This window comes from Vipera berus (assembly GCF_964194415.1).
Source record: "Vipera berus genome assembly, chromosome: Z".
NCBI lineage: Eukaryota > Metazoa > Chordata > Lepidosauria > Squamata > Viperidae > Vipera > Vipera berus.
Window position 1 is genome coordinate 14,652,042 of NC_138205.1, and position 25,286 is coordinate 14,677,327.

The 25,286-nt window shown below is 47.4% G+C and overlaps 1 protein-coding gene and 1 long non-coding RNA gene across 2 annotated transcripts; one reads left to right on the forward strand and one right to left on the reverse strand.

Moving 5' to 3' along the window:
* Positions 1-574: 574 nt before the first annotated feature.
* Positions 575-23,755, forward strand: LOC308677343 (TBC1 domain family member 10A-like). Its single transcript, XM_081343614.1, has 9 exons — positions 575-1,510; positions 7,594-7,693; positions 7,825-7,932; positions 8,431-8,537; positions 10,674-10,788; positions 11,520-11,585; positions 15,069-15,258; positions 19,457-19,611; positions 20,388-23,755. The coding sequence occupies exons 1-9, from the start codon at positions 660-662 to the stop codon at positions 21,069-21,071; spliced, it is 2,376 nt and encodes a 791-aa protein (XP_081199740.1). The 5' UTR covers positions 575-659; the 3' UTR covers positions 21,072-23,755.
* On the reverse strand, positions 5,433-15,141 carry LOC308677344. The gene is made up of 3 exons (XR_014028455.1): positions 15,040-15,141; positions 12,774-14,456; positions 5,433-5,716 (listed from the first exon to the last, which is right to left on the reverse strand). It is a non-coding gene; the product is annotated as an uncharacterized lncRNA (long non-coding RNA).
* Positions 23,756-25,286: the final 1,531 nt, after the last annotated feature.

The window sequence follows — 25,286 nt, forward strand, 5'->3', positions numbered from 1 at the left end:
GGTTCGTCTTTTCATTGGTTGCGTGGTGTTTCAAGTTCACGCCTTCTCCGCCTCCGAACCAATAACTTCTGTCTACTTTATCGCGGCTTGCAAAAGCTTCTTCAGCTTCCCGGCTAAGGAAAACGGAATCCCGACCCTGCGTTCCTTGTCAGGGATTGGCGGACGCTTCCCGCTAGTCCCGCCTCTCGCCGGAGTACCTCATCGCCTCCTTTCCTCGTTTTGAGTCTCAGTTTCCTAAATCCCCTTAGTGATTGGCTGTGTCCCCCAAGCCCCGGTCTATTCCGATTGGCTTACTTCTCCATAAGGCACCTCCCCTCCCGTCTTCGTTTTGAGTTCCCTCATCGTCCATTCCTTTTACTCCTTTGGTGATTGGATAAACCCGTCTTCCTCCTCGCTGTTCATTGGGTGAACGTCGGCCAGGGCACCCTGGAATGCGTGCGCAACTCGGGTGGCTCTCGCTCGCGCTCTGGTTCTCGCTCCCTCTTTTACCGGAGGGGCCGCCGTCGCTGCCGCCGTCTAGGTAGGCAGGCGGGCGGGCGGGAGGGAGCCGCACAGCTTCGGGCTTCCTTCCTCTCTTCCCTTCCCTCACCGTCGCTCAGGCATTGGCTGGGAGACCAGGCCGCGTCCCCCCCCCATTGGGGGGGAGGGGGGCCGTTGTTATGGAGACAGGTTCTGGGGATCCCCCCTCGCCGCCCCCTCGACCCCAGGCCTCTCGTTCGGTGCTCCACGTTCTCAAGCGGAGGGCCCCGACTCCCGAGGCCTTAGAAGTGGCTACGAACGGCAGCAAGCCAGGTTTGCCTCTGGCCGCAGCCAATGATGCAACCACAGCCATGGATCCCGGAGAAGCCACTCTGCCAACCGGCCCGACGACCCCGGCAGCGCCTTGCAACGCTACAGAGGTGACGTTGTTAACCACGATGATCGGGGAGATGACCCTTGTGGCCAACAATACCGGAAATGGGGCAGATCCTGGAGAGGGGAGGTCTGAAAGCCTAGCCCTGGGTGCAGGAGATGGATTTTCAGCAGACACAGTGGTACCTGTGGTCAATTCGGTGGCTCCTGTCATCGCCAAGGCTATTGTGTGTGACGGCGTGGGGATGTCATCGCCCGGGGCTTTGCCAAGAGACGCGGTAGTGAAATCCCAGGAGGTTCCACCGGCTTCGCCGACCGTGATCGTGGTGGCCCCAAGTCCTATGACCCCACCGGAGAAGACTTCGCCGACATCTCCAGAGGGCTTCACACCGCATGACTTTCCCGCTTCTCGGCCATCTCAAGACATGGGTTCCCAGTCTAGTCTGGGCACGACTGCATCCAAAGCCCCTCCGGCTTCTGATACTTTGAGTTATTTAGATTCTGTTAGTCTCATGTCAGGCACGTTGGAGTCACTGACTGGTCCTGGCTTTCTTGACGATGCTAGCTCTCTGGGGTCCGATTCTGAAATCAATGGACTTGCCTACCGTAAGACTGATAAATATGGCTTCCTGGGGGGCAGCCAGTATTCTTTTACACTGTGAGTATTGGTTGGTACCACTATAATGGCCTTTCTATGCTGGGGAGAAGAAATGCTTTATCCCAGTCAAACTAGTCCAGTGATAGGCATCACTCTCACTTGGACTAGGGTGCTGATAATGGAGAGTTTCAAATTTCTGCTCGGTGGGCCAACTCAAGAGAAGTAGTTGTGTCTTAAGTACTATCCTGATTACGCTGCCACTAAGTTAAAGAGTATCCGTGGTCCATTATTGATCAGCTTTCTTAAATGACTTTTTTCTAGTTTGAGAGTAGTGACTCTGGGATATAATGTTCTAGGGAGATACAATGCTTCATTTTTCTGATTAGCATTCAGGAAGGAATAATGAAAAAACATCTTATTGGTTTTCAGCAAAAAACCTCCCTTCTGATCTTTCTGTACTTGGCATGCATCAAATTTGAAGGGTGACGCTAACAAATTGCATTTTACTTCCTCTAAAGAAGTGGACAACACTATACACACTATTCATTTCTGCATGGGAGGGAAGGTCCATAAATGTGAGTAGCTTGGACCAATAGAATAGGCAATTGGACTATCTCAGGTTCTTTTTCCTTAAACATTTAAATATCACATTGCAACATTGGTTCTCTGATGTGCCAAATGAGTCATTTCTCTGCTCCATATATAGCTAAGATGTATTTCTATCCTCTTTTCCATAACTATATTTTTCCTTTTCAGTTTGCATGTTCTTCCCTTTGGTGTGAAATCAGAATCATGTCCTTGGGGGTGTGGCTTCATACATTTTTTCATTGTGATTGAGTGGCTGTATTTCTTGGCTTGGCGCATAAGTGTGATGGATTTTTTTTTCTTTTGTTCTGAGCACCAGTAATGTAATTCCAGACTTTCTACGGTTTCTCATTGGTCTGAATACTTGTTATGAAAATTGCTCCACATACTGTTCTCTTTAAATCATTCCTATTGCAGTAACTGCATACTTTTGTAATGATGCAAAAAGAAAAGCAGCAAAAAATTTTTACTGCTTCAGGATTTTGACTGGTCAAAACTTCAAAAAGATGAAGTCGCCTTAAAGCCAAGATTGAGTCTGATAACTATCTGCTATGTATAAGACATTATAGTTTTCATGGCAATTATAGATAAGTAGCTTGCGACTGCCTTCTGGAAAAAAATTTTTTTGCTTCCCAGTCTAGCCTATAATTCTGACATTTCACTGGGGCACTGCTTCTCAGTCTTGGCAACTTGAAAATGTGTGGAAACATTGCACTAGAGTGAATATAAGCATTTCCCATCCAAATTCTTGCAAGCTTGCTTCTGCTTAATTTCTGAGCCTAGATAAATTCAGGAAGATGCTGCCTCCCATTGTAAAAGCTCTGTGCACACATCCCACAAGCCTTAATTTCAAGCAGCTTTTAAAGCTCCTGATTGTTTTAGAATCAGCTTACATTTCCCATGAGACTGCAGCTGAGAGAGGGTGGCAGCTACAGTAATGAATTTGTGCTGCGGTTGATGCATTCTTTGTGTAGTCTGAAAAAGCACGTGTTGCTGTTCCAGAAGAGTTTTCAAGCACTGCCATTTGGAATTTGACTATTTCTTTTCTCCTTGCTTTCTCTGCCACAGTGTCCCAACCATCGTCTTCAGCCAGGAATTTTAGAGTTGATGCAAAAGGTTATCATGCAGCAGTATGGGAAGCGGTGAGCTTGTGGTCTTCGATCACAGAGGCAGCATTATAACATGTACCACTTTCCACAATCCCTGAGTGGCAGGTGCAAAACTACACCCAGTTAGCATTTCTTTTCAAACTCATATGGCTATTATAGACTGGTGACCGGAAGGGAGTGTTTTTTTCCCCCTGTGACCCCAATCTCTTGTGGGATGTAAACACTCTGTGTGTACACATCTAGACATTGACCCATTCATTACTGTGTCCATTTGGGCACTAATGCAGAAATTGCAGCAGTTGTCTCTCAAACTGATCATTCATTAAAGAAAAAGATTTGCTAACAAATGCCAACTTTTCTTATGCAGATTAGATTCAGCCTAACGTATTTTGAGATGCTGAAGGAAGTTTCACAACTGTTTTTCTAGTTCTAGAAACCTTTAATGTCTGCCCCTTTGTCTAACAGCAGCCGGTCCTCCTTCAAGGAAAAACAGAAAACAGGGCAAGATAATAATTACTTTCTCGTGTTGATTTTTTTAATTCCCAGCAGCCAGCAAGCAGGTGAAATTACTCTTCTAAAAAAGGAATAGGGTACGGTGAAAGGCTGTACTCTTGTTATAAATTGTTGCAGCTAATGGCTATTTATAAGCATTATCTCCAAAGAATTGTCTCTGAACTCTTGTTTAAGTTGCCCTTAAAATAAGAGATGGAACAAAGCATGCCAATTTTTGCTAAATAGAAACGTTTCTTATAGATTTACACGTGTAAAAGAGAAGCGTGCCTGCTGCCCATCCTGAGCCTGCAGGAAAGCAGCTAATAACAAAGCAAGTTAACATGATAAATTATAAATACTGTAGGTTTCACTTGGTTTCAGTTGGCATACGTGCTGTGGGAGGGGACGATGGTGTTTCTTCGCGGCAAGATTCTCTTTTTGGTTGTGGATTAGCTGCTATTCCTGCCTAACCATCTGTACTAACCTTATGTCATTCTCAGCTGCTTGTGAAGAGGAAACCCTCTACAGAAAGGGTTGTTTTTTTGAGGAAAGCTGATCAGCACATCCAGAGTAACCAACAGAAAAATATGTGTATATGCTAAGAACTAAATTGGCTTACAGTTCAAAAAGAGAAGGTAGTATTTAGTATTTGACTAAGCTCTGAATATACTTTCCAGTTACGTTCACTTTTATTCCTAGCTTAAACTGGAAGAGAGGCTTAGAAAAGCAGTCTAGAATTGGGGGTTTGCAGTTTACATTTAACCATCTTTCTCCCCCCCCCTCCTTATTCCAATAACCAAACATGAGCTACAGCATGGGTCTGATATAATTTAGTCGTGTCATAGTATTTGCTTTTTTTCCCCTCCCCTCACAAATCTATGTTTTCTTAGCAAATATAAAATTTTGCCTTTGCCTTCTTCCAGAATGTTCCTTGGACTTCCTGGACTAGCGTTATCACCTTGGGATTTGCTGATGGGGTCCAATTCAACTACTAAGCAGGCCTTCTCGTGCTTTTGAGTCCAAATAAAATTGGCCAGGTGCTGAGACCTGGGTATTGATCAGTGTGATCCAAATTATCTCTTTTCTATCTCGTGTTTTATCCTTGCTTGGAAGGGTTAGGGGAGGACACGTGCTGCTAGGATGCAGGTTTGAGTTGGCATTAATGACCCAAGTCCAGGATTGCATCTGTGATAACGATCATGGTCAGTAAGTGACCGGAGGCTGGTCGATAGGCTTCTTTAGGGCAGCGAAAAGACCTGCTTAATAATGTTGGGGCATCTGCTTCTTTTGACAGTGACTGCCTTCTTCCCATTGGTGTGGCTGTGGGAGAACAGTATTCTTTTCGCCCACTCAGATCATTTATTTCTATGACTTTTTTACCATCGGTCTCACCACTTCCTGCTTGGCAAGCAGCCCTTCCTGTTTTTTGCTGGGTTTTGTTAATGAGAGCCCTGCCTAGATCTTCCTTTACGATCACCCCTCACCCTGAACCTCCATTGCCCGAAGCTAACGAAGTTGGGTACCTTTAATCGGATGCCACACAATTCTAGTTTTTCATATAACTGACCAAATTCTCATTGCCCCATAAGCTCTGGGGGGGGGGGAAGGTTCAGGGAATTGTGATTCACAGCAGGCTGAAGGGCAGCTTCCTAATTTCAGATCACACTGGCCCAGCTGCCCTGCACGTTCTTTCATGCCTTTGTTTTATTGCTAAGGTGGAGGCTTATGTGTGAGCCTTGTTTGTGGTGGTGATGTGCATAAGCTGATCTTGGAGGCAGTTAATGGGCACCCAGAAACCATAAACAGAAACATTCAGTGAGATATACCGTCCAGCAGGAAAGACCACACACATAAGCCTTTGATGAAGCTGATTTATTGCTAATTGCCTGTGCATACAGATCTTCTCTACTGGTTAGAGTTAGATAAGGGTCAAGGCTTTTTGAGGGGCGGGGCGGGGAGGAGTGTTGGACTTTGTAGCTTCATAGGGATTTTAGGCTGATCCCTCTTTTCACTCCACCCCCAGGTTCTGCCTTTCCTTCTACAGATACAGATGTATAAGGAACTGTTCTCCCATAATCCTCTTGGAACCATAAGGCAAGAGAGAGAGAGAGATGCCAAAAGTATCATTCAGGATTGTTGTTGTTGTTGTTGTTGTTGTTATTATTATTATTATTATTATTATTATTATTATTATTATTATCATTATCACGTACAGCACCTGACAGTGTACGTGCGAACAGTGAAGAACGTGTTACGTTATAAGTGTCTGTAGGCTATTTAGCTAAATACAGACAAACAAAGTTTGTATTTTCAGAATGGGATGACTGCATGCTAGTTTAGAGGGTGTTTGCGACCCATCTTGTCACAATGAACTATTATTATTATTATTATTATTATTAATTTAATTTATATACCGCCCTTCTCTCAAGAGACTCAGGGCGGTGAACAGGGCAATACATAAAAATTAGATACAAAAGTTAAAATGAGATTATTAAAACATAATTAAACAATGCCCAGAAATAATACAAGTTTAAAATTGAAGTCGTTAATAAAAATCCCACCCCGTCCCATCAGGCCAGGCCAGCTTGTTTAAAAAGATAGGTTTTAAGGTCACGCCGGAAGGAGCGGAGATCGGGCGCCATCCGGAGCTCAACCGGAAGATGGTTCCATAAATCCGGTGCACCCACAGAGAACGCTCTCCCCCTGGGGGCCACCAGTCGGCATTCTTTGACCGGCGGCACCCTGAGGAGGCCCTCTCTGTGGGAGCGTACTGGGCGGAGGGAAGTTGACGCCGGCTGCAGGTGCTCCCCAAGGTATTCTGGACCCATGCCATGGAGGGCTTTGTAGGTCATTACCAACACCTTGAACCTCACCCGGAAGACAACTGGTAACCAATGCAGCTCGCGGAGCAGAGGTGTAACACGGGAGTATCGGGAGACTCCCAATACAACTCTCGCGGCTGCATTCTGTACCAGTTGGAGCCTCCGAGTGGTCTTCAAGGGTAGCCCCATGTAGAGAGCGTTGCAGTAATCAAGACGAGAGGTCACGAGCGCATGAGTGACCGTGTGCAAGGCATCCCGGTCTAGATAGGGCCGCAACTGGCGCACCAGGCGAACCTGGGCGAACGCCCCCCTAGGGATTGTAGACCAGAGCTTCCAAGAACTAAAGACTCTGGGAGGGGTGGGGGGAAATAGATAAGCCTTTGAGAAGTTTAATTTCCCACCATCCCAAGCTTTTGTCTTTCATGGTTTGAATCGTAATAATAATTAATAATAATAATAATAATAATAATAATAATAATAATAATAATAATAATAATAAGAAGAAGAAGAAGAAGAAGAAGAAGAAGAAGAAGTAGTAGTAGTTGGAAGGGACTTTGGAGGTCATCTAGTCCAACCCCCTGCTCAGGCAGGAAACCCTATACCATTTCAGGCAAATGGCTGTCCAGTCTCTTCTTAAAAACCTCCAGTGTTGGAGCATTCACCACTTCTGGAGGCAGGTTGTTCCACTGGTTAATTGTTCTAACTGTCAGGAAGTTTCTCCTTAGTTCTAGGTTGCTTCTCTCCTTGATTAGTTTCCATTCATTGCTTCTTGTCCTACTTTCAGGTGCCTTGGAGAATAGCTTGACTCCCTCTTCTCTGTGGCAGCCCCTGAAATATTGGAACACTGCTATCATGTCACCCCTCACCCTTCTCTTCGTTAAACTAGACATACCCAATTCCAGCAACCGTTCCCTATATGTTTTAGCCTCCCTTCCTCAGTAAAACAGTTTACTTTGCCTCTGTTGGTGTGAAATCTTATAATATACAGGCAAGGCTGACAGATCCTTCATGTTGCATAGCTCCTTAGTCCTTCCCCTGAAGAGCAGTAAACCTGAGAATTGTGCAAGACAACTACACATTCCTAGCATATTTCTTAGCTCGTCATCTTCCTCAATTGCTTTTTTTGTTGTTGCAGGGAAAGCACCATCCCTGTGGACGTGGCCAGGCAGAGGGAACTTAAGTGGCTGGACATGTTTTCTCATTGGGATAAGTGGCTGTCACGTCGATTTCAGAAGGTGAGCAGAGGTCAAGGTTAGAGACCTCTGTTCCTGGCTAATAAAGAAGAGCCTTAACTTCTGCTGGGGGGGGGGCTTTGAATTTCTGTCTCTCTAACTCCACTTATTAATGCTTGTTCATTTTATCGCAGGTGAAATTGCGGTGCCGGAAGGGGATCCCCTCTTCCCTCCGTGCCAAAGCATGGCAGCTACTCTCAAACAGCAAGGAACTTTTGGATCAAAATCAAGGAAAATTTGAGGTATTTCCACGGACCCTTTGAGGCTACTAAAATAGGGAAGCTTACTGTCTTATCTCGGAGAATGCAGAATGTCGGATTTCGAATAGGTAACATTTATATCCTGCTTTTCCAAAGTCAACGTATTCTGAGGTAGCTTACAGGGGATATCAAGCTACACCAATGAACTGCAATAAAAAAGCCCTTAAACCCTCCCGAATAACTTGAGTGAGATGGAATAAAGTTGGGGCTGGAACAAAGCAGTTGACCTGGTGTCTTCCTGGAATCCTTTCCAGAACGGCAATTGATATTCGACCGCGTGGAGCAGGATTTCTCAACCTTGGCAGCTTGGAAGATGGCTGGACTTCAATTCCCGGGAATTCTGGGGAGTTGAAGTCCGCCCGTCTTCAAGCTGCCAGGGTTGAGAAACACACTGCATAAAGGAAAAAGTCTCTCTGAGACAGGTCTCCGCCTCCAAATTCACCGTCTTTCCTTCCTCGTTGGCTTTGTCTTTTCCGCTAGGAACTGGAGCGTCAGCCTGGTGATCCCAAGTGGCTGGATGTGATCGAGAAGGACCTCCACAGGCAATTCCCTTTCCACGAGATGTTTGCAGCTCGGGGAGGCCACGGGTAAGAGAATTAAAGAAGGGATCTTTTTTGGCTCCAGGGCTCAGAGCTCTACAATCCTTTCCTTTCTCGGAATTCATAAGAGCGGTTCTCCCTCTACACACCAGGGCAGCTCGACATCCCCCAACTCATTTGGAAACTTTTGTAAGCAAACAGATAACTCCTTGACTTACTTACCATTGGAGCTAGAATTTCCGTTGTTAAAAGAAGGCGGCTGTTAAGCGAGCCGTGCCCGATTTTATGAGCTTTTTTTTTTGCCACGGTTATTGAGTGGATCGCCGCAGTTGTTAAATCGGGGCGGTCTCGTTCAGTTAATCCGGCTTCCCCCCCCCCCCCCATTGACTTTGTTCGTTGGAAGCTGGCTGGGAAGGTTGCAGCGGCAGTCGCACGATCCTAGGGCATTGCAACTATCCTAAATACATGCTGGTTGCCAAGGGCCTGAATTTTGATCGCGGAGGAAGCTGTAAATGCGAGGACCGGTCGCAAGTCACTTTTCTCAGTGCTGTTGTAACTGTGAACAGTTGCTAAGCAAAGGGTTGTAAGTAGAGGACTACCTACATTGGTCTAGCTCCGTGGTGGTGAACTCCTGGCACGCGTGCCACAGGTGGCACGCAGAGCCCTCTCTCCAGGCACGCACACCGTCGCCCCAGTCCTAGGCCTTCAGCTGGGTTTTATAAAATCTTCGCTTTAGGTCGCCGCCGCCGTTTGCAAAAAAACAAAACAAAAAGTTTCAATCAATCAATTTCAACTTCTTGCGGGGGAAAAGAAAAGATCTCGCAAAGTTGGAATTGATTGATTGAACTTTTTAGTCCCACCCAGTCTGCCGTTACCACCGTGGCCACGCCCACCCAGCGGGCCCAATGATACATACCGTATTTTTTGGACCATAAGACGCACCTGACCATAAGACGCACCCAGTTTTTAGAGCAGGAAAACAAGAAAAAAAATATTCTGAACCAAATAGTACCAGTATACTAGGAAGGAAGGAGGGGAGAGAGAGAGAAGGAAGGAAGGAAGGAAGGAGGGAGGGAGGGAGGAAGGAAGAAAGAGAGAGATAAAGAAAGAAAGAGGAGAGAGAGAGAAAGATGGAAGAAAGAAAGGGAGGATGGAGGGAGGGAGCAAGGAAGAGGGAGAGAGAGAAAGAAGGAAGGGAGAAGGAAGGAAGGAAGAGAGAAGGAAGGAAGAGAAGGAAGGAAGAAAGAAAGGAGGGAGAAAGAAAGAAAGAAAGAAAGGTAGGTAGGTAGGTACCGGTAGTTTCTTTTCCCTGAATAGGTTTTCTAAGATGCCGAAGCAATTTCAAATAATTAGCAGTATTATCTTGCAAATGGGAAATCACTTCCAATAAACTTCGCAGAGAAACCTGCAGGGACAACTCCTCACGGCTTTGCTGGGGCAAGTCGCCTATGAGGTTTAGTTTAGCAAAAACTATTTCTTTAGCAGCGAGGTAAAAGAAAGAAAATGTGCGCGCGCAGGGAGGGGGAGGCAGTCAGAAGGCATGGCAGGCACGTCCGTATTTCCTCCCCTGCCGACCAATCACAGGGGCGGGGCGGAGAATTCCACGTCTTCATTCAATCACGTCTCTCCAATGGAGCTGATGGACTGCGTTGACTGAACGGGAGACAAGTGTTTTCGCTTACCTTCGGACCATAAGACGCACCTCGTTTTTCCACCCACTTTTGGGAGGGGAAAAGTGCGTCTTATGGTCCGAAAAATACGGTAAGTGGGTTTTGGGTTGCAGTTTGGGCACTCGGTCTCTAAAAGGTTCGCCATCACTGGCCCAGCTCTTTCTTACATTGAATTTCCTCTGCCACCCCAGCTCTGCACCTGCTCCTGGTATCTGACCTCTGATGTGCCTTTCTTCATCTCTAGACCTAAGATAATGGGACATAGCGTTAATCAGGAAACTCATGTCTGCCGTGCCACTTTTAGCTGCTTCATTAACATCCTGGCACATGATCTGAGCAGTGCTGAGCATTAACTAGCCTGCAGGCCCTGTTTCTAATTAAAACACCCCCCCCCCCAAAGAAACACAACGGAGAATTCTGCTTTCCTAGAGTTTGGTCTCGTGAACAGGGAGCTCCGATAGGGTCCAAAAGTCTCAGTGAAATTAATTGCGCTCTTCATCCTTCTCCATCGCAGGCAGCAGGACCTCTATCGCATCCTGAAAGCCTATACCATCTACCGGCCCGAAGAAGGTTACTGCCAAGCGCAAGCGCCTGTAGCTGCAGTTTTGCTGATGCATATGCCCGCAGAGGTGAGGAGCTGCTTCATTCACACTGCAGTTGCCAGTTTTAGAAAGCGTAGTTTCTCTGGGAAAGAACCACACTTCCTAGTCTTAATTTATATTTTCAGAATATTTTAGCAGGTTGGGGCATGTATATATAATAGTCGCCACACCTTGGAAGTCTTGTTTTGCACCAGGCATCCTGCTTTGTTGCATGGCAGGGTCTGTCCTTTTGAACTACCAGAGGGACGTTACCAGTTCCAGAAACTGGGTCCAGAGCATTGACAGTATCCATGTTTCCATGCAACGTCACGCACGTACGGTGTTAAAACATAACCATTACACTTTAACTGTCAACCATGATGGGATCTGGGTCTGTTCTCAAATTGTGACTTTGTTCTCCTTCTTTGGCTTTGCTACTAGCTCCGAGGTGTTACTTCTGTGTCATTGAAGCAACCTGGAAGCCCCGGGTTTGGGGAAGGTACAATGCAGGGGTCTTCAAACCTGGCAGCTTTTAAGACTTGTGGACTTCAACTCCCAGAATTCCTCAGCTGAGGAATTCTGGGAGTTGAAGTCCACAGGTCTTAAAAGCTGCCAAGTTTGAAGACCGCCGGTATAATGCCTCTGAATTGAATTTGCTGGCTTAGTTCACCTCACTGGAACGTTTTAACTGGGAGTTTGCTAGAATGCTGGTCTGCCCTGTACCCAACTGTGGCTGCTGCGATGATCTGGGCTAAAGATTCCTTGGTCTGTCTCCACAGCAAGCTTTCTGGTGCCTGGTGCAAATCTGTGAGAAATATCTTCCTGGATACTACAGTGCTGGATTGGTAAGTTTGACTGCATTCCCATAGAGCAGTGGTGGCGAACCTTTTAGAGACCGAGTGCCCAAACTGCAACCCAAAACCCACTTACTTATTGCTGGGTGCCAGGTGGGTGTGGCCCACTGGGTGGGTGTGGCTGTGGTGGTCATGGAAGATTGGGTGGGTGTGGCCAAGGTGGGTGTGGTCACCTTAATGTTGCTTATGGGGCGGGACACCTGTGGAGGGTGGGCAGGGTTGGGGGAGCTCCAGGTGGACTCTGGCAGGTGGGTCAGTAGGCAGGAGACTCATCCTGTGGGGTAAGGCGAGGCAGGGTGGGGGTGCCATTGCCATGGGGCAGGGCAAGGGCTGGGGCAGCTGCTGCCTGACACCACTGGCCCCCGCACACAGAGGCCAGTGAGCGCATGGGGGTGTCCGTCAGTAGCCACAGCCTGCCGGCCCCTCGACAGGCGTACTCTGGGACTCCACAGCCCGTCACCAGCAGTTCAAAGAAGCCGCTTCCGAGATGGATGGTCGGCCGACAGCTGAGGAGGCGATGCAGTGGATCGTGCCCAGGAAAAGGAGAGCATGCGAGGCCAGGAGGGACGGGAAGGGGGCGGGGCGGGAAACCAGCCGTGCCGGGATGCATCCGGCCACGTGGGACCTCGGCGAATTAGGTGGCTGGTTGAAGAGGGACAGTTGCCACCTCCGGGGCATGGCGCGGGTGCCCACAGAGAGAGCTCTGACTGCCGCCTCTGGCACCCGTGCCATAGGTTCGCCACCACTGCCATAGAGAAAAGCAGTTTAGAATTCTTCACTGGGAATGCTTTTTGTATTGCATGTAGTCCTTGCTTAACCATCGGCCGCTTGGCAACTGTTTGAAGTTACGATGGACGCCCCACCCACCCCACCCCAAAAGGAATTTGCAACCCATATTTGAGGTTCCGATGGCTGCGCCCTCCCTCTCCCCCTCCCCCTTGTATTCATGTGATTGCCTTTTGAGTGCTTGGCAACTGGCCCACATTTATGACCATTTGCAGTGTCCTGCAGAGACATGACTATGATTTACGATGGTTTCTGGCAGAAAAACAGACAGCGGGTTAGCTAATTGATATGCTTAACAACGGGCCGGGCATTTGCTTAAGAGCTGTTGCAAAACGAAATTGTAAAATTAGGTTGGTCAGGTGGATGCCTCAACTTAGGACCATCATAACTTACAGCGGAAAATCTTGGCTGGCTTGCAGTCATAAGTTGAGGACTACCTGTACACAGAAACTTCCAGTGTAAAGATCGGCGCTAGGGCTTCCCTTTCTTATTAAAATGCTGAAAGTCCTGGAAATAGAAGAAAAATAACATAACAGCTCTTTTTTTAAAGGATGGATTTTTTTAAAAAACAGCCAAAATAGATGTATACAAATAAATAAGTAAACGCGCAGGTAGTCCTCAACTTACAACAGTTCATTTAGTGACCATTCAAAGTTACAATGGCATTGAAAAAAGTGTCATGATCATTTTTCATAGTTATGACCATTGCAACTTCCCCCAATCAAATGATCAAAATTCAGACACTTGGCAACTGACTCATATTTATGACGTGCACGGTGTCCTGGGGTCATGTGATCACCTTTTGCAATCTTCCGACAAGCAAAGTCAAGGAGGAAGTCAGATTCATTTAACAACCATGTTACTAACTTACTAACACCTGTCGTGATTCACTTAACAACTATGGCAAGAAACGTCGTAATATGGGGCAACCTTCACTTAACGAATCACTTAGCAACAGAAATTTTGGGCTCAGTTGTGGTTGTAAATTGAGGACTACCTTGCTGGAAGCCTAACAAACCAGCTTTGATTTTAACACATTGTTGACTTAAAAAATAGGTTGCATCGATGAAAAATATTCATAGTTCACTGAATCTTGGCAGTGGAATCTTAAGAGTATTGGGGGATTTATGAATGGAAGGGTACCTGATTCAGTTGTTGGTTTCCAATCTGGCTGAAAGGGATGGAATTCCCTTATTAATTTTTACAGAAATTATAGTGCTTCTCGGTATGTTTTAAGGAAGACTTAGCATTGTTGTACTGGAGGATGGAACTTCCTGGAAAAGAGTGGGAGGCCCAGAGTTGGAAAAATAATCAGTAGGGCATTGAATTTGAAGACAACCCCCACCACCCCTTTGCAGCTCTTTAAAGGAGCTCATCCTTTTTTCAAGATTGTGCAGTTGCAGAGCAGTTTTGAAAATAGATGTCTTGCATTGAAGGAATTCCTGACAGATGCCACCTGCAAACTTTTTGCCTTCCACAGCTAGAATCAGTACTTCTTACAAAGAAATGCTCTTTTTTTTCTGTCGGGCCACCTCATCTCAGTTGTGTGTGTTTTTTTGGCAAGTTTCTTCTCCAACTTCTCACTTTCCCTTCTTTGCCACTCTGGGTCAACTTGAAATTTCATATTCTGTGACTGATCTTAAGACTGAGTTAAATCATGAGTTATCTGTCACGAGTAGGTCAGGTTCTGGCAGGTGTCTGTTGATGGGCAAAGCTGGGCCCTGCCGTGCCTCTGAGGGCAATCTGGGTTAGTTAATGGATTGAACTGAAAGGAGCAACACAATTTTTGCCTACAGGAACCTTGAATGGTTGCAACCACTTCAGTCTTGCAGATTGTATTGGGCCCCAGGTAGTGGGATGACCCCTATCATAAAGTTTATTTGACTTTGGTTTGGAATGTCACATGAGCCATGCTTTAGGGCTCAGTCTGGTGTCCCGGACTCAGCCAGTTGTGTGCTATGTTCAGCAAACGGTGGCTAAGCAAACAATAGCTTGGTGCAATATACTATTCAATTCTGCATCTCGTCTCCCCAACTTTCTTTGCTGCTGACAGAGCTTATAAACCCTGTCTTAGGCCTGGGAGAAGAAGATAAAAGCATTGGTGGGGGAAATACAGGCTATCCCAGTGATAGGCCACCTTGGCTCTTTGATGACTCATGGACTTCAACTCCCAGAATTCCTGAGCCAGCATGGCTAAGCACAGAAACCTGTCCATTTCTCCTCAGCATGGCTGGCTCAGGAATTCTGGGAGTTGAAGTCCGTGAGTTATAAAGCGGCCTAAGGCCTAGGCCAGGGGTAGGCCACCTTGGCTCTTTGATGACTTGTAGACTTCAACTCCCAGAATTCCTGAGCCAGCATGGCTAAGCACAGAAACCTCTCCATTTCTCCTCAGCATGGCTGGCTCAGGAATTCTGGGAGTTGAAGTCCGTGAGTTATAAAGCGGCCTAAGGCCTAGGCCAGGGGTAGGCCACCTTGGCTCTTTGATGACTCGTGGACTTCAACTCCCAGAATTCCTGAGCCAGCATGGCTAAGCATAGAAACCTCTCCATTTCTCCTCAGCATGGCTGGCTCAGGAATTCTGGGAGTTGAAGTCCACGAGTCATCGAAGAGCCAAGGTGGCCTACCCCTGGGCTATCCCCTCCAGAGCCCCTGAATTCACCTCAGATCCCATCTGTGCTTCTTGTTCAGGAGGCGATCCAGTTAGACGGGGAGATCTTCTTTGCACTTCTCCGACGAGCGTCTCCCATTGCCTATCGTCACCTGAAAAGATACAAGATCGACCCCATCTTGTATATGACCGAGTGGTTTATGTGCATCTTCTCCCGGACCTTGCCTTGGTGCTCCGTGTTACGCGTGTGGGACATGTTTTTCTGCGAAGGTGAGCCGTGACCTTCAGTTCTCTTTGGCTTTCTGTCAAGTTCTGCATGCCTGCTTCTTCCCTTACGCAGATTCCATCAAGAAGGGAGAAAAACCACAGTGATTCTGCAGTCTCTGATTCTCTACCCCCTCCTCCCCCCACAAAATGCTTTTAATTCACTGGATGGAGGAAAACCTACCCAACCATTATTTAAATAGTCCTGGCCAGCAGGTTGGCAGTCTTGATGGCTGTTTGACAAAACAAAAAACAAAAAAAAAAACGGGTGGAGGGGAGAGAAAGAGAAGAATTATATGATGTCAAATCTGGTCTGACATAATTATTCTCGAAATGGTACTGGGGATCATTCAATATGTTTACCAGGAGAACTAAGCTGATGAGTCAGATGTTCGTGAATTATGCATGGCATTGAAAACATGGATTTTGTCTGTCACCAGTGTGGACTGGTGCATTTTAACTTGGAATTTCATTGTATTCCATAAGGCTTGTCTTTGCAAAATGCTTGGAATGCTTGGAATCACAGCTGTGGTATTTATTTTATTCTTATTTCTTTATTCAATCGAGCCCACCTCAACCAAGCGACTCTGTGCTAGAACCCGGGATTATTAAACAAAAAATTGGATTATAGCAATACGTTCAGGATGGGCCAAATGATTCTCCGTGCAGGAGCTTATTATAGAATCCTTTCTGTTCTACAACAGCATTTCTCACCCTTGGCAACTTTAAGATGGATGGACTTCAACTCCCAGAATTCTCCAGCCAGCTTGTCTCCCAATTTGAGTGTCAGATTAAGATCACTTAGACCAGTGTTTTGCAACCTTGGCAACATTAAGATGTGTAGACTTCAGTTCCCAGAATTCCCTGCTGGTGGGGGAGTTCTGGGCATTGAAGTGCACCCATCTTAAAAGTTGCCAAGGTTGAGAAACACTGTTCTACAATGTAATGGGGATTACTCATTTAGTAAGCAATAAAATGCAGATTAGAGCCAGGGCTCAGTGGTACATTTTATTTATTTTATTTATTTATTTAGTTACATTTATATACCGCCCTATTCCCTGAGGACTCAGGGCGGTTTACAGGAAATTAAAAAATCCACCATACAAAAGTTAAAAAACCAAATTAAAAAATATTAAATTGACCCTGTATACTTAAAACCCCAATTAAAATTTCTCCTCAGCCTGGGCCCGAGAGCTCAAAGAGCCAGGTCTTCAGGCCCCGGCGGAATGATCGGAGGTCGGGGGCAGTCCTCAGCTCCACCGGCAGCTGGTTCCAGAGGGCAGGCGCTCCCACTGAGAAGGCCCTATCCCTGGGTGTCACCCGCCGGCAATCTCTCACCGGCGGCACCCTGAGCAGACCCTCCCTGTGGGAGCGCACTGGGCGAAGGGCGTTTGATGCTGGCAGCAGGTGTTCCCTCAAATAGCCCGGACCCAGGCCATGTAGGGCTTTATAGGTAATAACCAGCACCTTGAATTTCACCCGGAGGGCAACCGGAAGCCAATGCAGCTCGCGGAGTAGAGGTGTTACATGGGAGTATCGGGAGACCCCCATTACAACTCGCGCGGCCGCATTCTGCACCAGTTGAAGCCTCCGAGTGGTCTTCAAGGGCAGCCCCATGTAGAGAGCGTTACAGTAGTCCAGACGGGAGGTAACAAGCGCATGAGTAACTGTGCGTAGGGCGTCTCGGTCCAGATAGGGACGCAACTGGCGCACCAGGCGAACCTGTGCAAAAGCCCCCCTGGTCACGGCTCCTATGTGGTCTTCAAAATTGAGCCGTGAGTCCAGGAGGACGCCCAAGTTGCGAGCCCTATCAACGGGGGGTAACACCTCACCCCCCATCGTTAGAGGTGGAATAAGTTGGTTAACCCGAGATGCCGATATGCACAGCCACTCAGTCTTGGCGGGATTGAGACGAAGCCTGTTTCTCCCCATCCAGACCTGAACCGCCTCCAGGCACCGGGACATCACGGAGAGGGCATCGCTGGGTTGGTTCGGGGTGGAAAGAAAAAGTTGGGTATCATCAGCGTACTGGTGATACCCCACCCCGAAACCACGAATGATCTCGCCCAGCGGCTTCATATAGATGTTGAACAGGAGAGGCGAGAGGACCGACCCCTGAGGGACTCCACAAATGAGAGACCTCGGGGCGGATCTCTGCCTTCCTGTCAACACCGACTGCGAGCGGCCCTGGAGGTAGGAGGAGAACCACCGTAGAACGGTGCCTCCCACTCCCAACCCCCTGAGACGCCGCAGCAGGATACCATGGTCGATGGTATCGAAAGCCGCTGAGAGATCTAATAGGACCAGGACAGAGGAGCAACCCCTGTCCCTAGCCCTCCAGAGATCATTCACCAGCGCGACCAATGCCGTCTCCGTGCTGTGTCCGGGCCTGAAGCCCGATTGGTACGGGTCCAGATAATCAGTTTCCTCCAGGAACAGAGGGAGCTGATGCGCCACCACACTCTCAACAACCTTCGCCAGAAAGCGAAGGTTGGAGACTGGACGATAGTTGTTTAAAACAGCCGGGTCCAAAGCAGGCTTCTTGAGAAGGGGCCTCACCACCGCCTCCTTCAAGGCGGCAGGGAAGACACCCTCCTTCAAAGAAGCAGTTATTACTGCATGGAACCAGCCTCGTGTTCCCTCCCGAGCCGCATAAGCTAGCCAGGAGGGGCACGGATCCAACAAACAGGTGGTGGTGCTCAGTCTCCCCATGATCCTGTCCACATCATCAGGGGAAACAGGGTCGAACTCAGTCCAGATAACATGCTCAAGACCGCCTGATTCCTCCACGTCAGACTCTGCCCAGTCAGAGTCCAGCCCGGTCCGGATCCGAGCGATTTTGTCCGCCAGATGATGACTAAACTCCTCGGCTCGTCCCTGCAAGGGATCCTCTCTCACCTCCTGGTTAAGGAGGGAGCGAGTCACCCTAAACAGGGCGGCCGGGCGATTATCTGCGGACGCGATAAGGGCGGCAAAATAGTTAGACTTCGCCGTCCTTATCGCCGCAAGATAAGACCTTATAAAGGTTCTTAACTGCAATCGGTCGGATTCGGATCGGCTGGATCTCCAACCGCTCTCTAGACCTCGTCTCCGACGCTTCATCTCCCGGAGCTCCACAGAGAACCATGGGGCCCAACGGGATCTGCGCCGGGTCAGAGGTCGCATGGGTACAACGCAGTCAAGTGCCCTGGTGGCAGCCGTTTCCCAGGCCTCCACCAGAGCATCAACTGGGCTGTGGGTAAGGGTGATAGGTATAGGCCCAAGCGCCCTCTGGAACCGATCCGGGTCCATTAGGCGCCTGGGGCGGAACCACCTGAACGGTTCCGCCGCCCAGCGGCGGGGGGTGGCATGACGGAAAACCAGCCTCAGGAGGTGGTGATCTGACCATGACAGAGGGGTGATGGACGGGGAACCCCCTCCCAGATCGTCCAACCACTGTCCAGACAGGAACACCAGGTCGAGAGTATGATCCCCCTCATGGGTCGGGCCCTCAATAACCTGGGTCAGGCCCATGGCTGTCATGGAAGCCATGAACTCCCGAGCCAACTCTGACGACCCTCCCAGTGACGGCAGGTTGAAGTCACCCAGGACTATAAGCCTGGGGAACTCCACTGCCAACCCTGAGAGGGCGTCGAGCAGCTCAGGCAGGGCTGTTGCCACACAGCTGGGCGCCAGGTATGTAAGCAACAAGCCCAACTGAACCCGAGGACCACATCTCAAGAGGAGGGATTCACTCCCGGCCATCTGGACAATGGTGGCCTCCCGGGGACACAAAGTCTCCCGAATAACCACTGCCACTCCACCACCCCTGCCCTGAGCCCGCGGCTGGTGCAGCACCCGGAAACCCGGCGGGCATAACTCGGTGAGAGGCACCCCTCCCTCCGAGCCCAGCCAAGTTTCCGTGATGCACGCTAGATCCGCACATTCCTCCTCGATCAGGTTTTCCTAGCAGTTCGCAACGTACACCTTCACAAACACCCAGAGGCCCCTGATTGGTTGCCCATTGCTTAAAATGGGAGGCTGGCTTTGCGAGCCAAATTCAGCTAGGACTGTTAAAACTTCGTGACATGTCCTTTAGTGGACTTTGGTTCCTTCAACTACCTAAATTTTGCATTTGCAGCCCTACCGTTGGCCCTCTATTCCAACTTCCTGTGTCCCTTTTCTTTGATTTGCTCCTCCCTTCCCCTTCTTTATGTTCTCGCAGGAGTGAAGATAATTTTCCGGGTGGGCTTAGTGTTACTCCGGAACACCTTGGGGTCGGTGGACAAGCTGCGATCTTGTCAAGGCATGTATGAGACAATGGAGAAATTGCGAAATCTCCCCGTTCAGACCATGCAGGAGGAATACTTGGTCCACGAGGTGAGAACCCCAGCTTTTTTCTTTGTCACCTTTCTTTATTTGTATTGCTGCCCCGAAGTTTTCTGGCCATGTAACAACACGTGTTTTTTTTCAAATATACTGTAAGCCAGGGATGGGCAGCTATGATAACTTTACAACCAGTGGACTTCACCTCCCAGAATCCCTGAGCCAGCCACACTGCAGTCTACTTCAGTTGACCATTCCCTGGGCAGCGTCTCTTGTCCTCGACTCCCAAGGTCATCCCATTACATTCTCTTACGTCATCTCACAATTCCATTTCCCTGAGATCTTCAAGCCTGCTGAAATAGTCACATTTTGAATTTATTAATGGATTTTAAACTCAGATACTTAGTTGGGATGCCTAATGCTTCTTGAGTACCGTAGTTCTGCAGTAATTTGAAATTGGCTGATAAGCTTTGCCTGGCTTTTTTGCCGTGATGGGCACTGCTAGGTGTGTGTGTGTATGTGTGTTGGGGCAATATGCTGACTAAACTGCTTAGAGAGTGCTGTAAAGCACTTTGAAGCAGTATATAAATCTAAATGATATATGTGTGTGTGTGCGTGTGTGTGTATATATGTGTGTGTGTGTGTGTGTGTATATGTATGTTATGTATGTATAGGATCTGCTTCCACTGACAGAAATTTGGAATGAGATCTGCTCCTGGTTTTACATGTACTTCGTGACAAAGTCCTCAGCCGTAGACAGAAAGATGGATCGAAAGATGCCCCATGTAGTTAATCCTCCTTCTCCTCTTTCTTTCTCCCATCTGTTTCAGGTGATTAATCTTCCAGTCACCGAAGCCCTCATCGAGCGAGAGAATACCACCCAGCTAAAAAAATGGCGGGAAACTCGGGGGGAGCTTCAGTACAAGCCCTCCCGCCGACTCCATGGCTCGCGAGCCATCCTCGAGGAGCGCTACCGTATGAACCCTCCCCTGACTGCCAGTGCCAGCCTCCTGAGCCTCACGGGGCTAAAACACAGGGTTGCCCTAGGCAGCATCAGCGGCCCTTCCTTCTCCCCGGCTCATTCCATAAGTATCCTGGCTGAGTCCCCTTCCCCGGTCCCTCCTGCTGCCCAGAACCAGGTGGTGGTATCCGAAGGTCTTCATGCTTCCCTGCCTTCCCCTACCGGCAACAACACCCCCTTAGGTGGCCCTAAGAAAAGCAGCAGCAGCAGCAAAGCGGAGAAGCGGAAAGAGAAAGAGCGGGAGAAGCAAGAGAAGCTGGAGAAGGAGAAGCAGAAGCTGCAGAAGGAGCGGGAGAAGAAGCTGCAGAAGGAGCGGGAGAGGCAGGAAAAGGAGCGGGAGAAGAAGCAGCAGAAAGAACACACCAAAGAGGAGGCCAAGCTAAAGAAAGAAAAAAAGATGTCTTTGAGAAAGAAAGAACCCAAAGCAGCCCCTGAAGATGGAAAAGATGGGGAAACCCCGGGCGGGTCTGTGCTCCAGGACACTTATTTTTGAATAATACGGAGGGGTGGGACAACACAAGGCTGAACAATTCCCGAGGACCAAGAAGATGGCTGCCACTAGAGACGCAGTGTGGTTGAAGGGCCCAAAGGACCGGAGGGACGTACGCCAAAGGGACTCACTATTGGACCTGGGGAAACCCCCCCCCAGACTGAAGGTGAGAGAGTGCTGGAGGAGAAGTACTGAGGGTCCACGTGTGTTTTATCTCTTTCGTGTGCCTGAGGTGGGCTGGAGTGCCCCCATCCTGCTCTCCTCCACCGTAACGACCAGAGAGAAAAGGTCGTGTGGTAGCTGCTGTGTTCCATGCATGGATATGGAACTTGGTGGCCCCGGGTGAATTTCACCACAATCGACAGATGCAACTGCACTACCCTCCTCTGTTCCCTCCAAGCTGGGAGCCTAACCACGGAAGTAACTGCACTCTTTAACAAGTACTTTGTACGGAACCGCCTCCTTTTAAAACTGTCTAATCACTCCAGGGGTGACATCACCTCCCTGAGCAGAGAGGGAAAATATGGACTTCCCCAATATTAACGGACGCTTTCCGCCATTGCAAGGTGGATTGGCCCTTTTAACATTAATCGCATATTTTCCCCCAATTCTCCTCAAGCTGATGGGCTCCACAAGGCACTTAGGAAACATCCATCTCTCTGTCTCTCTGTCTCTGTCTCTCTGTCTCTGTCTCTCTCTGTCTCTCTCTCTCTCTGTCTCTCTCTCTGTCTCTCTCTCTCTCTCTCTCTCTCTCTCTCTCTCTCTCTCTCTCACACACACACACACACAGGTACTTCCCCTTGCATGGCTTTCTATAGACTAAGCTTGCTGCCTTGTCTCCTGGCCAAATCGCCTCTCTTTTCAGAACCGTTTGTTGATAGGCAGACATGGAACCAGGGTGGCTTCTTTGAGCTTGGACCATTCAGGAAAAAAAAGAGAAGCTCGGTCCTCTTGGCTTTCTACAACAATCTGTCTCAAAACCGTGGCGGGAGATTAAGGAAGCCAGGCTTGGCCAGTTGGCTATTCCTATATAAGGGATTCCTAGCAGTCAACAAGGGGGAAAAAATAAATAAATCTCAAGTTTCTAGAAAGGTTTGCTGCATTGGCTCAAGTAAAGAGAAGTAATTAGATTGGGCCTGAAAGAGAGGCTGCATTTCTTGGTTCTCTGTTTTTGGCATGTAGTCAAATAGTTTCAGTCAGAACAAAGAAGGGGGGGAAAAGGTCAATTTCCTGCCCTTCAGAAATAGCTTTTGGCAGAAACATTCCTGAGAAATCTAGGAGGGTAACCTTTGTCTGACTGCTTGCTATTTTGTCCAAAAGAGGTATTTACTTTTGGGGAGAATTTCCGTCCCCAAGAGGAGATTTGGGCAAACTCACTCCAAATGGCTATAGCTGTAAATTATTGAAATGTTTGTTACTGGATTACATTTAGCTTTTAATCCTATCCCTTAAAAACAAAAGATCCTTCTCCATTACAGAATAAATTCCTTAAGAATTAGTTTTTAACCTTCACTGATTTACTTAGTAAATGAAGATAACTGAGAATGTTTTCCTTTTTTAGTGCTGCTGCTCCCCTCTTCACAAAACCTACAGGGTTTCTTGAGCAGTGGCTGATAAAGCTGGTTTAAAACTGGCTTATAGCTTGTTGATGTAGATATTAACAAATACGATGCATGCTTGATTTCCTTGTCCCACAGAAATGGACCTTTAAAGCAGTGCTTCTCAACCTTAGCAACTTTTAACTCCCAGGATTCCCCAGCCAGCTTGGGGAAGTGGTTGAGGAATTCTGGGAGTTGAAGTCCACACATCTTAAAGCTGCCAGGATTGGGAAACACTATTTTAAAGTAATTGGAATGTATTTTGCTCTAGACATTTTTTTTCCTTGTGGTTCGCTGTGCGGCCACAATGGAGTTCTGTTTCCTTTTAAGGAACTACATGCCGATACTGCCTTGCAACCCTTTATTGGTGGAGCAGAAGGCAATTGTCAAAACTCTGGGTTTCTGTTCTATGCAGTCTAGGAAAATAATATTGGCAAGCCGTAGGGTTGATCAGCTTAGGAATGGTGGAAAGAGGTTTGGGGAGTTTGAAACTGGAAGATAAAATTCTTGCTGCCTTGGAAGCCAGACTGGGCTACAGTATTATGAGTCCATACTGGATTCGTGAGTTCCCAATTCTTCCGCAGCATCTTTTCCTTCTCTTGTGTCATGTTCTCTGCAGTTGTGAATAGTTTGAAAATCATGAGCCTGTTTCAGAATCTCACTTCCCCAAATATATCTGTACCAAATAGCAGTTTCTCTTTGGATTCACATCCCTAACAAAAATGTTCTGTTAAGACTATTTTCCTCTCTGTATATACTTTTTCTCTCTTAACACATATATTATATATATGTTTCAGTATTGTAATTATGTATACAGATACTTGGGATTTTTTTGATCTTATTTAATGGGACAGACACTGGAAATTAGGAATCCATCATCTCCCCATGCCTTATTGTTATTTTTAAAGGTTTTTTTTAACCACTGCCCCTAATTTGGTCAAGCAGTAAATTACAAATAACAACTCTTTGCTGTCCTACTTGTTAATACTTTTTCTTTGGTTTTTTTTAATAATTTGTGCTTCATTTTTATTAGATTCCCCACCCTCCTGCATTGCTTTGTTTAAAAATGTTAACAAAACAAAATGGAGACCACATTTGTTGAGTGTCTTTGTTAACCAAGGATTAACTGGACTGAAATTCCAACACTGGAAGGTTTTAAGAAGAGACTGGACAACCATTTGTCTGAAACAGTATAGGGTTTCCTGCCTGAGCAGGGGGTTGGACTAGAAGACCTCCAAGGCCCCTTCCAGTTCTGTTCTATTATTTCTGAATTAAGCTATTTATTTTTATGGGATTGTTCAGATCTAAAGCAGCGTTTTGTTTATTGAAGAAGTCCAGGCTCAGAAAGCCTGTACCATACAAATTTCGGTTAACCAGAAGGAGGTGGATTCAAACAACCCAGAGTGATTTAGATTTAGCCCTAAATAGACTAAATTGTGCTGGGAGTCAGACAGATTCCTTCTGGACAGCTAACTGCATACTCTGACATTTGTGACTGAAATCAAGTCCTAGAGAGGCTGTGGTTTTTCTAGGCCCTCCATCTCATTGTACTTTCTATCCCATGCCCTACAAGGGCAGAGAGCGAAATGGGCAGGGATGTGAGACTGTTTGCTTTTCCACTAAACATGCCCAAGGTTGTACCAAGCCTTGCGGTGCCATCGCAGATTTGTTTTCCCCTTCAGAGGGTAAAACTGTAGGAAATGGAAAGGGAGATTACAGCTCCTTTGGCAGCTGCCCAATGAATGATCCGATCATCCAAGACTCGTGTGGACAGGCCTGGCATAGAGGTGGAAGTCCTGGTTCACAGCAAAGCCTCCACTTGGCTCAGCTCTTCAAAGCATTTTATCCCTTGGGTCTCTTACCAGTTTTTTGGGCACATTGCACATCCTGTTCTTTTGAACAGTACCTGGATGGGCACCTGGTGGAATTTCATTTTGCTTTCCTGCTGATCGGTAATATGAAGTATGATGAATCTGCCACGGTCATCGGAGATTTGAACTTGCACACGTTTCGGTTGCAGTTCCTTAACCATTCCTAGGAGCTTAATTAGGCTGGGGAAGCCCTTTACTGGGAGGCTGTGATGCTGGTAAGGAAATACAGCGGTACCTTGGTACTCATCGTCAATTGGTTCTGGGAGGCATGATGAGTACCAAACAATTTTTTTAAAAAAATTCCATTTATATCCCGCCCTTCTCCGAAGACTCAGGGCGGCTTACAAGCTTAGCAGTAGCTTACAAGCTTTTCCCCATAAAGGAATATAGTGAGTCACAAGAGAGCCAACACCGACAAGTTCTAGCTGGGTATGTTGAGTACCAAACAAACCACGAGTACCGGGACAAAATTTTCATGTCAAAATGCACCGAGTACCAAATTGGGTGTTTCAAAGCAGCCGAGTACCAAGATACCACTGTAAATATTTCATCTCTCTTTTTTTTCTACAAGTAATTTCCATCAGATCCCTTCCCCTCTTCCTAGCCCATACATTGTGATTTTGTAGCCCTCCAGATGTTGAAGTCAACTCTTTGGGTTTAGCCCAGAGTTCCCCCCTGTACAGGATATACAGGTAGCCAACGGTGAATTGACAGCTGTACATCATCTGGAAAGTCATTTGTAACTCACA